The sequence below is a fragment of the Polypterus senegalus genome, chromosome 18 (genome assembly GCF_016835505.1).
Source record: "Polypterus senegalus isolate Bchr_013 chromosome 18, ASM1683550v1, whole genome shotgun sequence".
In the NCBI taxonomy this organism is placed as follows: domain Eukaryota; kingdom Metazoa; phylum Chordata; class Cladistia; order Polypteriformes; family Polypteridae; genus Polypterus; species Polypterus senegalus.
In genome coordinates, this window is record NC_053171.1 from 10,319,975 (window position 1) to 10,337,012 (window position 17,038).

The 17,038-nt window shown below is 37.9% G+C and overlaps 1 protein-coding gene across 2 annotated transcripts in view; it reads left to right on the forward strand.

Moving 5' to 3' along the window:
* The window catches only part of rbfox1l (RNA binding fox-1 homolog 1, like), a 45,164-nt gene that overhangs the window by 17,098 nt on the left and 11,028 nt on the right, over positions 1–17,038 (forward strand). Inside the window, exons 2-5 of one of the 2 annotated variants that reach the window (XM_039741258.1) lie at positions 11,865–12,113; positions 15,548–15,685; positions 16,497–16,550; positions 16,816–16,908. In XM_039741258.1, the coding sequence (XP_039597192.1) occupies positions 11,865–12,113; positions 15,548–15,685; positions 16,497–16,550; positions 16,816–16,908 (534 nt within the window). Of the gene's footprint in view, positions 1–11,864; positions 12,114–15,544; positions 15,686–16,496; positions 16,551–16,815; positions 16,909–17,038 lie in introns of both variants that reach the window. The other variant, XM_039741257.1, reaches the window with a different exon arrangement.

The window sequence follows — 17,038 nt, forward strand, 5'->3', positions numbered from 1 at the left end:
TGATTTGTATTCTTAATAGAATTTTCAAAGGCATAATGGTAAAGGGGGAGGGGCCAGACAAAGAAAAAAATCATAATAGTCCTTATAATCTAGGTAAGCGTAACTAGTTATATAATAAATAATATAAATCTTATTCAATCTAACTACAAAGCCTTTTTATTGTCATCTTTTATTTGTATTTATTTTTATTGTCTAGATGTTGTTTAATGATGACGTTGATGACAGTTATAATGTTCTTGTATCTCCATGTCGGATTTTTGTTACAATGACTTAAGGCATCACTAAGGGGCGTGGCTACCTTTAAGTTCTCCTCTGTTTTGGTGGGTGATTTCTTAAACTTCAATGAATTAACCTCTTCTCTGTCCAGATGACTCTTCTTATTTTTCCCCCAAAACAAGACCACTGGCTCCCTTTGTCAGGACTGTACAAATAATGCACTATTTTTATTCACTGAATTGGTTAATTTTCATTTTTAGCATTCCTTGAGCAATGTCACAATTGCTGTTGTTTTGTGTATATGTTTCTCAATGCTGCGGCTATTTCATGCATCAGTGTTTCACGGGCACTCACATTCCAGGACATGGGAGTTACCAGACAGAGCTACAATAAGTTGCTGAGAATACGGTAGTCTGGCTGGTTCATATAACATATTAAAATGTGAAAATAAAGAGAGGACTGATTTTTTATTTTGGATTGTCCCCAGATCCAGAGAAGTTTCCTAGTTTGTATTTAATGCTCCTTGGGTGATTCTAGCCCCTCCTGAGATCCTAAAGTAAACCAAGCAGGTCTGAAAATATTGTAATATTAGCTACAGTTTTTCAGTGTCTTTTACACTGAGCATAGTATTACAAGTTGCTTTACAAAACTCTCACGATTATAACTCAAAAGAACAATGAATAACAAGAAAAATGCCTGTTTATTAGTCTAACCATCCATTTTATAAACTCACTTAATACATTTTATGGTTGTAGAAGTTGAAATCTGTCCCAACACAATGAACAATTTTTCCAGTTATAGAAAATGTAAATTAACAGTGACTTCTTTAAAATTGTTAAATTCAAATGTGCAAGGCTCTAAGTTGAGAAAATTAACCAAATATTGAAGGATATCGGTTGAGAAAAATAACCAGAAATCAAGTGGAAGTGCTAACTGGATGGCATTTACATATTTATAAGCTGTAAAAATTGCACACTAGTTACTTTTAGGTTACAAGGACAGAATTTGGCAGATTATGTTGCAGGTTAGGCAGCACAGGCACACTCAGCCCCAAAGAAATCACTAGGAGCCTCAGAACAGGCAGCAGAATCAAGATTTATTGTATGGTGCATTCAGATGACTTGAGACATGAGCCTTAGGCATCTCTTACATGTATTACAATTTTTATCATACAAGTCATTATTCATCCTCATATGACTCCTATCATTTCACTGCTCAAATTTTGCCTCTAATTAATTCTACCAATATTTCTTAGCTAAGGAGGTGTCAAAACCCTCTCTGTCCATCATTTCTGTTTGACAAGACCTCTCCTTACTCCCTACTAGCTTGACGCTTACTACCATTATTTACAGCCAAAGAGTTCACATTCTCTCTCTAAGCGAGGGGCACATCCTTCTCCAACTATCCTGCACATCTATTCTTTGTCTTAATGAGCTATTGGTAGTTTCTAGCTCATGCAGAATTATATCTTATATATCTTATAACTTAATACTTAGTAAAATATTGCATCTACTTTTCTCATTTGCTTACAATACTTTTCTAATGTGCAGAGGTTAACAATTTTAAAAATACATTTTTTTATATTTTCTGCATCACCATCCATTTTGTAGATGTGGTTGTTTAATTGTGGGACCGTAGAAAACCTGGGGTACCAGGGCATACTCACTTAAGGCATATATTAAACTTCTGAGGCAAGCTTATGCAGTAGTTACACCATAGCCCATGTATTCTACAGTGTAGCTACGACATGTCCCCAAAATGTGATTACACATTGTATTGACAAGGACCCTACACAAACCCCTATGAATCTGATTGGCCAGGTTGGTGAATGTGTATTTCCTGACACTCATTTCCTTTCATGTTTTGCTATTCTGAAGTAAATATGGAGCACAGCAAGAGAAGACTTGTTGAAGAAGTTAGAAAAGATACACATTTATATGATACAGCATCACAACACTACAAAGACAACAAGAAGATTGGTAATTCATGGTGCAAAATATCAGCTAAAATCAGTTCAGAAGTTTTCGAATGTATGAAAAAGTGCAAAGATATGAGGGACAAATATGTCTGCCTATGGAATAAAATATTTAGCAAGAGGAGCGGTGATACTGGACTGCAAAAACTGCCTGCATTTTAATGTATCATTTGCTTTTTTGCATGCTACAAACATTGCCGACTAGTGTTGAGGCACGTGCCTGCAGGGCAGCTCGACGCAGAAGTATAAACTGTTTTCGATGGTGTTTGTAGGCTATGTAGGTTTGACACAGAAGTATAAATCAGCCTTTACACAGACTAATGCACATTTAACAAAAATGAAATGGCAATGAAATGCCGAGACAACAAGTGGAGCCTGCAATCACAGGCGCAAAAATTCCCAATAAAAACACAATGAAGTAAAGATACTCAATAAAATAGACAAATACAATTCAGTTACAATACAGTTTATTTCTGTATAGACCAAAATCACACAGGAAGTGCCGCAATGGGCTTTAACAGGCCCAGCCTTGACTCTCTGAAAAGTCAAGGAAAAACTCCCAAAAAAACCTTCTAGGGAAAAATGGAAGAAACTTCAGGAAAGGCAGTTCAAAGAGAGACCCCTTTCAGGTAGGTTGGGCGTGCAGTGGGTGTCAAAAGCATGGGGACAATACAATACAATATACAGAACAGAACAATTGAACAAATAACATGTAGATCATAATAATCATACAAAACAGCTATTGTTACAATACAGTTAGTAATTCATGATTTGAATGTGAGATTAGCAAATCTGAAACACAATGGAGTGGAGTCTCAGGCCGCAAATGGCTGAGCATGGCCACGATTTTTTTATCTCTCTAATGTGTCCAGAGTCCATTCTAATTTTTCCATACTCTGTAATGAGAGAGGTATGCAGTAATCACTGATATTGGTAAGGTGAAGAGTGAGGCTTTTTTTTTTTCCATTTAAGAAAATCTTCCCTTCAATCATTTATAGGCAAAGGGTAATAAAATGGCTCATATTTACAGGTTTTTCTTATTAATTTGCTACAATATATGAAATATGATCAATGCATTACAAATACTGTAGGTGGGCTATCCAGTACAACACACCCGTGAACAAAGACAGCACAGCAGGCTGTTATTGGGCCGTCATTAAGACGTTGTTTTATGGCTTGATCAGGCCACCTAGCTGGACAACAGTGAGGGTGGGCTGCAGTGATGTGCACAGCTGAATCAGCCATAGGGTGAAAGAAAGTGTAGGTCAGTCTGAGTCCCAGAGCACTCAACCATGTGCTATACACATAACCACAATGACAGAGCTTTATACTGAAGTTCCAAGATGCTTTATGAGACATTTTCAATTAATTAGACTTTTAGAGGTAAAGTGACTCTATAATTGGAATAGAGAGACTGCCTATAAAATGTATTCACCTCCTTGGACCTTTTCACATTTTATTGTGATACAACATTGACTAAGAGTGTATTCAATATGGCTTTTTTGAAACTAATCAACAGAAAAACACTTTTAAGGTCAAAGTGAAAACCGATCTTTACAAAGTGGTCTTAATTAATTACAGATATAAAGCACAAACAAATTGATTACACCTCTAAATCATCACTCGTGCAGCTAATTGTTTTCAGACATCCCAGAATTAGTTCAATGAAGGTCACCTGTCTGAGTTTCAATTGATCGTTGTATGAATGCAGTTGAATGTGAAAGGGACAACTTGTGGTGAGACAGTGGCCTAATGTACACAATGAAGACAAAAGAACATACAAAGCAACTCCATGAAAAGGTGATTGAAAAGCACAAGTCAGGGAAGACAAGAAAATCTCCAAGTTGCTGAAAATCTGCTCAGAATACATTTAAATCAATCAGTAAGAAATGGAAAGAGTAAGGCAAAGCTGCAAATCGGCCTGGAGAAGGTCGACTACAAAAAATGAATGATTGTGTTAGAAGGCTAGTGATGAAGATCTGAAAGAGCTCAGGTGACATTGGAAGAGACTGTGCAGACAACATCTGTGCCCCAAGTGCTTCACCAGTCACAGTGTTAGGGCGAGCAGCAAAGAGAAACCTACTGCTAAAAAATGCATATGGCATCTCAGCAGACAGGTACATGGGAGACTCTGAAATCAGTTTGAAGAAGGTTCTATAGTCTGTTAAGTCCAAAATTGTCATTAGACAAAAAAGGTCATGTTTGAACACTGCACATTATCAAAAACTTGGTGATAGCATCACCGTGAGGCATAGGGCTGCTTCTCTGCAGTGGGCCCTAAGAAGGCTTGTAAGTGTAATATCAATGCTGTGAAATAAATACAAGGAAATTCTAAAGGAAAACCTGATGTAGTTTGCAAGAAAACTGTGCCTTGGAAGATGACTTGTTTCCCAGCAAGACAACAGCCTCAAGCATAAAGCCAATGCTACACAGGAATGGCTCCAAAACAATAAAGTTAATGTTCTGGAGTGGCCATGTGAGAGCCCAGATCAAAATCCAATTAAGAAGCTGTGGATGGACTTGAAAAAGGCTGAGGAGTCTTAATCAACATGCAGTGTGACAGAGCTTGAGCAGTTGTGCAAAGAACACACTTTAAACTACAGTATAAAATGATAGACAGTGACAGAACTGTGCACTGAAAGCTGTCATGTCGGCTAAAGGTGTATTTACTAAATACTGACTTGAAAGGGAGGAATATGTATGAGATTGATTATTTTGTGTTTTATATTTGTAATTAATTTAGACCACCTTGCAAGAATCTGTTTTCACTTTGAAATTAAAGCCTTTTTCTGTTAATCGGTGCCAAAAAGTCAAATTAAATCCACTGTAAATCAATGTTGTATAATCATGACCTCCAAAAGGTTTAAAACTTTCTAAAGGCACTGTAGATAGACAGATAAATAGATAAGAAAAATAAAGGGGCTGTATTGAATAGATAGATAGATAGATAGATGTGAAAGGCACTATATAATAGATAGATAGATAGGTAGATAGGTTATTTCAATCAAGACCCCCATCTTCTTATTTTTTTCCATTTTTATATTTAACCCTTTCAGCCCAGCAAGATTTCATTGATGCCATGTGAAAAGCAGTATTCATGTCACTACCATCACATCACACTTTTACACAGTGATAGCACACATATCAAACATGCCTTCATCTGCCTGGGTTTTGTTCTTCCCTTTAACCCCCAAACTCTAACCTTTTCCTCCTCACTTGAGGGTACGTCAGTTCATTTTCACTGTTCACAGAGCTGTACTGTCTACTCTAGTTCCATTTTCTCTTTCTTCTTATACAGTTATAATCATACAGTAGTAGTTCTGCTCACTCTTGCTTACTTTTCTTTCTCATTCTCTGGTGCTTTTGATGTTCACACTTTCTAGTCATTCTTGTATGTATTATAACTTGCTTGCAAATCGCCTTGGATGAAGGTGCCTGCTAAATAAATAAATAATAATAAATAATACACCCCTAAATTTGATTAGAAATACCAACTTTACCATACTTTTATGCCAATCCCCTTGTAAATCAATAGCATTTGACTTTTTTGCTGGTTAAATTGGCCGTAGATGTGCTTTGAATTTACTGATCTTTAACATTATTACTGAGGCTATGTTCCAGGTTGCTGATGACGTACTTTCGGGTGTCACTTCACCAGCTCTGGCCCAGTAGGGTTGCCATCATTTCCGCACTCCCAGTAGCTCATTAGTCCCTATGTAACTGGAGGAGGTGTTTACTAAATTCTTACTAGTACTATTTCCGTCAGGCTTCTGTTTTAATTCGTCTTGTCTCAACAAGCTATAGCCTTACCAGGGTTCAAAGCGACATTGGTGACATTTGGGAGGATTGGCAGGCCAGCATGTGAGAGAGCCTATGTTGCCATTTTTCCTTCTTTATTTTTTTCTTCCATCCTTTCTTTCTCCTTAATCCCTTTCTCTTATTTCAGTCCCTACCCCCACAACCCTATCACTTAGGTGTCAGCTGTCTGCCACAGTCACTTGTAAAAGCACTTGTCATAGACAAGCAGCTGGGCATTACTAAATTTAACCCCCACCCCCCACCAACAATGAGGACAACTACAAAAATTTGTTCTGCTTCTTTTTTTTAAGCCACTTAGGAGATAGTGAGCAAGTGGTGAAAAAAAAAAAAAAACAGCTTCGATCTGGTGTGGGGGACAAGGAGACAGAGGTCACCCAGATCCACTGCTTGGCCCCTCCCACTGCACTGTAATTGGCTCAAGCCGTGTATATGTAGGGTCCAGGAAACCTACAGCTCAGTCAGTGGCACCTGAGGTGAGAGGCACCCTCCAGTGGTGACAGTGTGGGCCGCGGAGAGGAGGTAGGACTTGAAGCATGGGCACCTCTTGGAGCTTTTCATTTTTATTATTCCTGTAGTTTTTATTATAAAGTGTTATTTGGCAGATACCTTCACCTGAGGCAACTTATAAAATCATTATATTTAGTAAATGTTTTAATATACTTTTTGCTTAAGTTGAAGCAAAGCATAGATATTATTGAAAATATACGATCTGAATAGGTTGTTATTGTTTTTACATTTTTTAAGGATGAACAAGAAACAGGATAAGTGACATATTCAGGATGGATGCATTGTGTCTTGTATTGTGTTTTTGTTTAGCTTATGAAGTGTAATAGGGATCATTGTGCTGAAAAGTCTGAAAAGTCACTTGCACAGGGGGTCACACGTCTGTTGAGAACTGTGCAAAAAACGAGGGCCCAGAAGTTTTAAAGGGAAGTGATTAGGCAGGTTTAAAAAAAATCATACACAGAAGCAGCTTTCAGACTGAATAAGAATTCTAAGAGTCAGTCGGTCAGTCATTTTCCCTAACCCGCTATATCCTAACACAGGGTCACGGGGGTCTGCTTAAGAGTGCCTAGCCTTTATAGCGTGGGGAAGATATGCAGTTTCCTAATTACATGTTGGTTGGGCATAGTGCCCATAACCAGAAAACAGGTTTTAGGACCAACAGCGATTTTCTGTGGCTCAAATATGTGCATGGAATCATGACAAATGAACTGCATTCATTTGAATTCAATTGCTGTACATCCCCAGAAAGTATATTGTGGGTATTAGTTTAACTGGCATCACTAAGTTGTCTCAATGTCACTGAGTGTGCCCCGTGAAGGACAGGCATCAAAAAAACATAAGAAATTTGAAAAAAATGAGAGGATTCCATTCAACTCATAGCTAAGCTGCCCCAAAATCTCATCCAGTTAACTTCTTAAAGGTTTTCAACGTGTCTGCTCCAACCATATGTCTCACTATATAAATGCAAAGAATTATCATTAATTATTATTATTAGATTGTTCCAGAATCCACCAATTCTTTGAATAAAGAAGAGCTTCCTGGCTTCAGTCCTAAATGCAATGTCCTTTAATTTCCACTACAGGCCTTGAGTGTGTCATTCACTCTTAAGTTGAAAGCATTCTGCTAGTTCTGCTTTATCGATGTCTTTGAGGATTTTGAGAACATGTATTAGTTCTCAACACACACTTTCCTCTGCATCCCAAAATGGGGTATATACTGAAAGGGTTACCTCTGACTCCCTGCAAAACTGCCCCTAAAATAGTGGATGGCAAAAATGTCTGGCTGCAAAAATATAATGTAAGGTAGTAAGTGTTACCACGTCACATCAGCACGACTCTGACTTCAGATTCTGGACGTCTTTACTGCCTGTGCAAATCTGCACTTTTTTCTTCTATGTTTGTTAATGAACTGTGGCCCCTTTCAGGGCTGGTTCTCCAGAATTTGATAAGTTGGTTAGAAAATGAAGGGAGAGGTGTTGATTATTGTAAGCAGCTGTATAAGCAAGCATGTGAGGTAAACGTCATGTTTATAGGCTTTCAGTTTCTACAGTATGGGGTGGGTGTTTAATGCAGTGTTACTGGTGGATCTTAATAACACAGTAGTGAGACTACAGGATGATTAATGCTGCCTTATTACACAAGCGTTCTGATAATTTTGATCCCACCTGGAAAATATGTGAAGTTTATTTGTTCTTCTTGTGCCTTCCTGGGTTTTTCACCTCAGATGTTACCTGGCAAATCTAAAATATTTCAGTCTGAATATGCCTCAAGGTGGGTTGGTCCCTGTCTTGCAGTTCATACTGTCAGGATAGGCTCCTTCTCTTTCTAACCCTTGAAAAAGCAGGTTTGAAAATGGATCAAGGGTGACATACATTTTTTAGCATGTATTGTTTGCATGTATGCCAGTAGTTATTATTTAAAAGAGTCCTAAAAAGTGTTGTAGAACACTTTTTTAATATTTCATAAAAGTAACAAGCAGGAAATATCGCAAAAGTCAGAAAAGGTTTTTAATTTAGAGTGTACTGAGCAGCTACTTGGGACATATGGTGAAAATCTAAAGACAGCTTAACAGTGTACAATTGCATTATTGGTAAATCCCATACCACATTATTACATCTGAGCATCCATTTTCAGTACCTGCTTAATTCAGCTGCTCTTATGAATACATTTAAGAGCTAATTTAGACATTCCTGGTTATGAAGGTCTTGTCACCTCGATCTTACTCACTTAGGTTCAGTTATGGATGAACAGATCAATTGAGTGTAGGACAACAATGACATTTACTTCCATAGTACATTTTCATACATCACAGGATGTAGCTCAAAGTGCTTTACAAGATGTCAAAGAAATAGTTGCAAGGAAAGAAAAAACTAATTAAATTAGGTAAGAATAATAAAGAATGGCTAACAAATAATAAATCAATATGAAGTTATGTAAGGCAGATATATAATTAGTAGAAAGGTAAAGTCCATATTGAAGTTACTGCCTTCATCAACAGATGCAGCGTCCCAGCCATGAATTCCACCCAAACTATTGTCTATGTTAGCTTTCCACACATATCCAAAAATGAGCTGGCAACTCCAAGTCAATGTAGTTGTATGTGAGTGTGTGCCCTGGCATCCTGTCCATGGCTGGTTCCTGTCTTGTGCCCAGTGTTGCTTTGATGACTTTGCTATTCATTTGGACAGAGCTGTCAGCGATGGCTGGGGGCAGATGGTGGATAATTTCAAGATTTTTAGTAGTTCATCTTGTAGGTCCTCTCTCTTTATTCCATTCATTTTAGACACTGATGTCTAATTAGGCATACTAATGTGAAGTTTGATCCATTGCACAGCAGCTGCTGAAATAATGAAAATGGATATGGTCAAGCACGTCCTGCCACTGACGAGGATAATCGCTTCAGTAGAGTATGCAACTGATGCAACAGAAATATAATTTTGCAGACATTTCTTGGCATCTGCTATAGCAGGAGAATTTAAAATAATCCATCTTTCTTTTTATCTTGTGCTCGTTAATAAAAAATAGTTCATTATTACTTCAGAATCTATGGATATAATGTCAGTCTTCGTAGTAAACACACAAGAGGCATCCCGAGTGATATTTTGGAATGCACATGCGACCCCCTGGCATATCTAAGTAAAGAATGTCATCTCATTAGTCTTCTTGTGTCCTCCAGCTGTAACTGCAGGCGGACAGGCCGGCCATTTCTGTACTGCACACAAGTCCCTGGTGAGTCCCCAGGGAGGGTCCAAAAATACCTGTAAAGTCCCCTCCATAGCACTGTCATGTGATCTTGGTCACAGATGCTGGAGCTGCTGCCTCAATGTCTCCTTCTGTCATTTATTACATGTCTGCACTCGGGTTACTTTGATACAGGCTCTAAATCCGTCTCAGTCAAAGTCATAGTCAAAGTGAACTTTATTGTCATCTCAATCATATACAAGTATACAGACAGACGAAATTGCGAAGCTCAGGGTCCACAGTGTAACAACATGACATGCAAATAATAAATTAAAAATAGAATTACAAATTTAAAAATTAAAGATTAAAACACAAACAAGACAAGGCATTGTGCAAAGATAGGACAAAGAAGTAGCAGCAATATTGATGTGTAAGATATGTAATATAATAAATAAATAATAAATAATAGATATAGATAATACAGAAATTATCAGTGTATGATAATAGTTGTTTAAGACGTGTGTAAACAATGACAGGTCAGAATGTTTCACAGCAGAAGGATATCAAGAGTGAGAAAATCCTTAAAGGTCAGTATGAGATTTTCAGTTCTTTTCTACATGCACACTCATCTTTGCAGGACAGTGGTTTTCATGAATTAAAGTTCTGTTTTTAGTGGTGGTTGAGGTCATGTGGAAGGTCCCAGGGGACAGCCTGGTGTTAAGGAGTCTAACAGCTTGGGGGTAAAAATCTCTCCTCAGCCTGGCAGATTTGGCTTTGATGCTGCAGTATCTTCTCTTGGATGGCAGAAGTGTGAAAAGTCCATGTGAGGGGTGTCAGGACTTCACTTTTACTTTATGTATCCAATCCTTTTTTCATTTCATGCTTCACAGATGTCTATTCAGAGCTCCAAAGTCCAATATATGACATGTGTCATCCCATATTTTTGAATTTCCTCTTATGGACTATCTTAGGCATTGATTAGATCTTTATCTGGCTGAGATCATGTGTGGGCAAAAGCCAAAGTTAACATCCTAGAAAAATTGGCTTAAATATGTTTCAGGTCAAAACCTTATAAGAATTTGCTACCATGACTCTAGTGTGAGAAAAGCAAAAAAAAAAATTATGGTGGCCAAAACACAAAACTTTACAGGTTCTCTCTGCAAGACATGTTGATTCAAATTTTATCATTAAAGTCGGCAATAATGTATTTAAGTGTAAGTGAGTTTTCTCAAGCAACAGGTAGATTTAAAATGATCAAACAATGGGGGCTACAGTATTTTCTAATGTGAGTACACATACCATCCTCAATGTATTTTGTAATGCTGTGCAATCAATGAGCAGAGTAGTTTTCATGGAAATTTACTATGATAGGCATCCCACCATCCTGGTAGAACTGTTTACAGAGTAAAGTCCCATTCCCATATATGATTACAAATCACAAGGTGAAAACTTCTCTTATGATGAGAAAAGTCATATGCAGCACCTTCCATCAAAATCACTTTGCTAAACAACTGCTTATTGTTTGTTTGCATTGTTAGGTTACATTATATATCTAGAAAACTGACAGAGTCCAGGTTCAAGATGAGGTAGAGGAAACCATTTTGTGAATTTGGAAACAAGAAATGAAGTTGTGGGTTACAATTAAATTACTCAAAGACAAATTTGCATAGTTGAGTAAGAGAATACTTCAGATTATAAATCAGATATGAAATGTCAAGGGATACTGTAAGCAGAGAAGTCTAATGCAATTTCCATTATCCCTTCTATCATGACTTGTGTTTATATAGCATGTTTCATATCTATCTATCTATCTATCTATCTATCTATCTATCTATCTATCTATCTATCTATCTATCTATCTATCTATCTATCTATCATACTGAGTCTAGCCTCTTTGTTCATTGAGTGTTTGTTCCAGCTGTGTTCATATATGTACACTCCAAAGGTGTGGTGTTAGTTTGGCTGCCAACTCTAAATTAGTCCTGTATAATTGAGTGTCAGCATGATGGATTTTGATAGACCAAACTCCTGTCCAGAATAGCAGCTGTTAGACACTTCTGAGGCTGACAGAATAAAAAATGAAAATTGCAAATGATATATAAAAAAATGTGTACGGAGAGAGAAACATGTCCATATTGCCTTTGTATCTTCTTTTTCTCTTTTTTCAGGGTGCCCCAGCACAGGATGGAGGCTCTACAGCTGCTGACCCTGCCCTGACACAAGCGTATGGGCCACCTCCAGCTTACCCTCCCACACAGCCCCCACCACCCGCCACAGGCCGAATCCCACTGGAGTTTAGTGCTGCACACCCTGCCGTCACCGGGGCAGAGTTCCAAGATCATGCTCTGAGAGTCTATCAGCCACCACAGCCACCACTGGCAGAGCAGAGTGTCGAGAACACGGCACCCGCGGGCACGGTGAGTGCTTTAATTTGGTGAAGGAGAGGGAAGGTGGGCAGCGAAGATAATGTAGGAATTATTGTATAGGTGCTTTCAAAATGTTCAGTTCAATTACATGTAATTGATTCTTATTAAGTGTATTCGCACCAATGAGAGCAGTGTGCTATCTAGTATTTACAAATGCTGTATAAAAAGTACATTATAAACATGAAAATATAGCTAAATAATATAGAAATAGTTATTTAAAATCTAAGCAACTGAATGAAGACAAATTAATTATTTTCAAAAGTACCTTAAATGTAATTAGGCTGTAACATTATGGGTACAATATGCAGTAGGCCAATTAAATATTAGTTTGAAAATAAATGCAATATGTATCTTTTAAATAGCACAAACCTCCGCAATGTTTCAACTTTATCTCTGAAAAGGGATCCCTGAATGTCAAACAGAACAAAGTCTTTGGCTAAAGAATGTGTACAGAATGCATTTTCATAAGGCCTCACACACTCATGGTGTTCTCTGGCTCACTGCACAGCTCAGTGCACAGACGACACAAAACAAGGGTCTTAGTGTGCTTCTTCATCCTACAATGAAGAGCCAAAGGTCTAGAGCAGTTCAGCTTCAACCCTTTACTAAAAACAAATAAAAAAGTAATGATGATGGAAGTGTTCCAACCAATATTGGCTTTGTCTTTTTGAATTCTCACCCAATTCTTTTCAGCATGGGCACTTGCAGTCTTTTTTTTTTTCCTTTCTATCCCTTCTTAATCGCACCTTCTCCTCCTTTCTAAGACAGGAATCCAACTGACGGCAAAATTACATGGGCAGGCAGACCAGCTGAGAATAACACTTTCAGGTTTACTGTTCTGGCATCGTGGCATTCAACCCTCCCCATCTCACCCACCAGCTGTGCCTCTTGTTCTATCCATCTATCTATCTATCTATCTATCTATCTATCTATCTATCTATCTATCTATCTATCTATCTATCTATCTATCTATGTTCTGTATGTTTGTTTGTGCTCCCCACCTGTTTTATTAATTTGATTTTTGGAAATTGGGTAATGAATTTTAACCTTAGCAGCAGCAGCAGCAGCACCACAGTGACCTGTCAACTCACCTTTGATTTTCACTTTCACCCCCTGCTTTTATTGCAACTACATTTGCCTGTATGAGGTTTTTCTTGTGGTTTTGGAAAGAGTTTCTTTTTTTGGTCATCTTTGCAGATTTTTATCTACTGTACATCCATTCTACATTTCTTGCTGAACTGTGCTCTTAAAGGCCGGAGATCTGTAGTTGGATATTTCTTTCTTTCTTTCTTTCTTTCTTTCTTTCTTTCTTTCTTTCTTTCTTTCTTTCCTCAATGAATGATTGAATGTTTGATTCAATTAATGACCTCTAAAAACTAGGGTGGGCCTTGTATCATTTATTATAAACTAAAGGTCTGTCCAGTTGATTGTGATTGATTGATTGATTGAATTCCTGGCTGATGTAACTTGTGAGCACCATTACAGTTTTATCTATTCAGTCATTAATCAATCCTAAATTTCCTGGAACAAGAAAAGATTTGCAGATATATCAGTGCATAAATAAGAAGCTTAGTCAGGTAACCACATGTCCTCCTTATTTCCATAGTTAACAGATTCACATTTTCCAGCATCTGCTCTTGAATAATCCCCTCTAATCCAGAGAATCAGTGACATCGCTTTTTCCTTTCAGGCATACCTTATTAGACAATGAGTCTGCATCTTTCTTTATTGATTGATTGGTGAAAAAGTTGCATATCACCTGTAATATAAGGTGGTTACTTATTATTATTATTATTATTATTATTATTATTATTATTGACTAATCACTTGCATTGAAGTGGCTGTGATTGTGTAATATAAAATAAAATTAACTGGTTGGTTGATTAACTGAAGCATTCATTCATCATATTGAAAGCATTAGAGTTATGTAACATTTATTACTGTATATAAGAAATCTTTTTATTATTACAGTGTACTTACAATATAATTACTCAATATTTCCCTGGCTGCCTGCAGTTTAACTAAGTATTATTACAATATACTAACTCTGTACGTCAAATAAAAGAGTGAGCATACAGTCAGATATAGAGTAATAAGTGCTTACCTACACTGTTACTTTAACTGTATAGCAGTTACACAGTAATAATGCCTAAGACAACAGTAAGGTAGTCAGGTAATGAATGAACGTATTAAAAATGTAAGTATGCTGCAATAAGTTACACAATATTTAGTTTCTTTCTTTCTTTCTTTCTTTCTTTCTTTCTTTCTTTCTTTCTTTCTTTCTTTCTTTCTTTCTTTCTCAGTTCAGTCTGAATCCATTCTTACAACCTCCTGGATTTCTTTTCACTCTGCGCATCTTGATTTTTATTTCTTGAAGAAACCTTGTTTTTCTCTTTTTTTGCACTTGCCCTCTTTCTCCTCCCAGGGTTTGATTTTCCTGCTCGTTCCATTTTAATCTTTACACAGTAGGCCTTCTTTAATCATTTAGAAAGGCTGTAGTTGTCACGGTAGCATTGTGATGCATCGTGGGATATCTGCGTTCTGGCCTTGGCACATGACTGCATGTGGGGTGGGGTGGCTTGCCGCACAAACAGGGTCACAAGCCGCACTCCGGTCACTCGCTGTAAAGCTGAATCGTTTGTCAGGCTGAATGCATGGTGATTTGTTGGCACGGTCTAATGCCCACCTGTATAATGAGACCACGCAATGTGGTGGCATGTGCACTTCACTGATAATGAACTTGAGAGTAAAATTAAGGGAACAAAAACAAATGAACTTTCATTAGTTAGCAGATTATTCTAATTTTACTTGCTACATGCTTTCACACAGATCTTGCTACATCACCATGCAATATCTTCAGTAGTGACCGCCACAAGTGTACAGTATTCAGTATATCTGAAGAATTTGATCTCGGCTGCCACAGGTTTGCCTTCTTGTAAATGGTAACCAGAATCTGAATCATAGTCCTCTAAGGTACAGTGGCCTGTGCCTCATGGCTCACCTTGTCATTTTTCTGATGTTTCGCTGTAGCAGAAGTCTTGATTGCTTTTACCTTTGTTTTAACTCCTGGGCATGAATTAAATGATCCCACCAGCTTGGATGGACTTTGTTGGTTTATTTCTGCAATGTCATTTGGGTTAAACAGAACCGTCATTTCCGACTGCTGCATGGCCAAGGACTGACTGACCACCAGCCCCTGGCTGGAAGAGGCACACCAACTAATTTACTACACAGCCCCCCATCCCTTCAGGGATTTTGCAAGAGACACATTAACTGAACCATAATGTCACTTTCTTTCCAAGTCTAATATTGCGGAAGAATGCTGCTGCAATGAGGTTGAAGAATGATCACTAAAATGCACGCATTTCAGATTAAAATCATCTTCCTTCCTTTTCCTACCCTTTCTCACTCCCTTCTTTCAGCAGGAGACCTCATCGCAGGCTGACTTGACCCAGAGCCTTCATCAGGATGAAGATGATTCATCAAAGCCACAGCCGAAACGCCTGCATGTGTCAAACATCCCCTTTCGCTTTCGTGATCCTGACCTGCGTCAGATGTTTGGGGTGAGGAGAAGGGGAATTTGGGAGAGGTGTGGTGGGCAGTGTCATAAGGAATGGAATTCATTTAACGTTTGCATGCTGCACCAATCTTTTTTGTGACCAATAGGGAATGTTCAACCAATCATAATGCAGAACACTGATGTTTTTTAAGCCCAGGTATATTGGTTGTGTCTATTTTTGTATTTGGACACTTAGAAGTTAAGGCTAAGATGGACCTGGCTGTGGTGAGGTCTCTTTAAGTCATTTCCGCTCACACAGCCTCGGCTTTCCTCCTGGAGTTGACCGAGCGTCCTCTTGGGTAGAGGATTAAACTTCAGTGGCTTCCAGTGGCCCGTTTAAGGTGTGATTTGGACAAAGTGCTTCTGATTTCATCTAAAGGAAAGGAGCAAAAAGGCATATGGAGCTTTTAAACTCCTCTCTTTGATGTAAAAGTAGAACAAAGAGCAAACTGTGATATTAAAAAATGTTCATTACAACATTAACACAGCTATAAAAAAATTTTCATTCCATCTAGAAGTGTTTTGCATTTTGAGTTGACTGGTTGGATCCTGCCATGTGGTCCCAATACCCTATAACCTGCAATGGAATGGGTTTGAACAGTAGATAATTACAATTGTGAAGTAGTCCTGCTATTATGTGTTATATTAGTAAAGCAAAATAAAATGTAGCAAAGTGAAAGAATTAGAATTAATTGTGTAAAGTCTCTAAATGAGAGAAATTATTAAATAGGAGGGGCGAGTGTAGAAGTAAGCAGCAGCAGAAGACAATAGAAGTAGGTGCCATTTCTTACTTTCCTTTCTCTCCTTATTTGCAGCAATTTGGAAAAATTCTAGATGTTGAGATAATTTTCAACGAACGAGGATCAAAGGTAAGACATTATTTTTTTTTTGAATGGCTCTTAAAAGTGTAGTGACTCTATGGCTCTGCTGGATGGGTGATTTGGTCAGAATGGCCTTATTCAAGCTACACCATTCTGTCTCAGATATCTTATTCTGTTGAGCTGTGAACAGTCTATTTGTAATCTGTGCTACATAATCCACTTGTATACACAGTAATTCTTCTACTTGAACTGTTTTGGAAATCAGTGCTACATAAAAACTTCTAACTTACTTTCCACTATCCTTGTCCATCAGGGATTTGGTTTTGTGACATTCGAGAGCAGCTTAGAGGCTGACAGAGCACGTGAAAAACTGAATGGAACCATAGTGGAAGGGCGCAAAATTGAGGTAAATGTCTCCCTTTAGATTTTTCTTCCTAATGTTGCTGCACCTCCTTTTAACCTTGGTGCTATTCCATACTTTGCATTTCCAGACCAACTGATTTGTTTCTAAATTCCACTGATAATGCCGCTTGCTT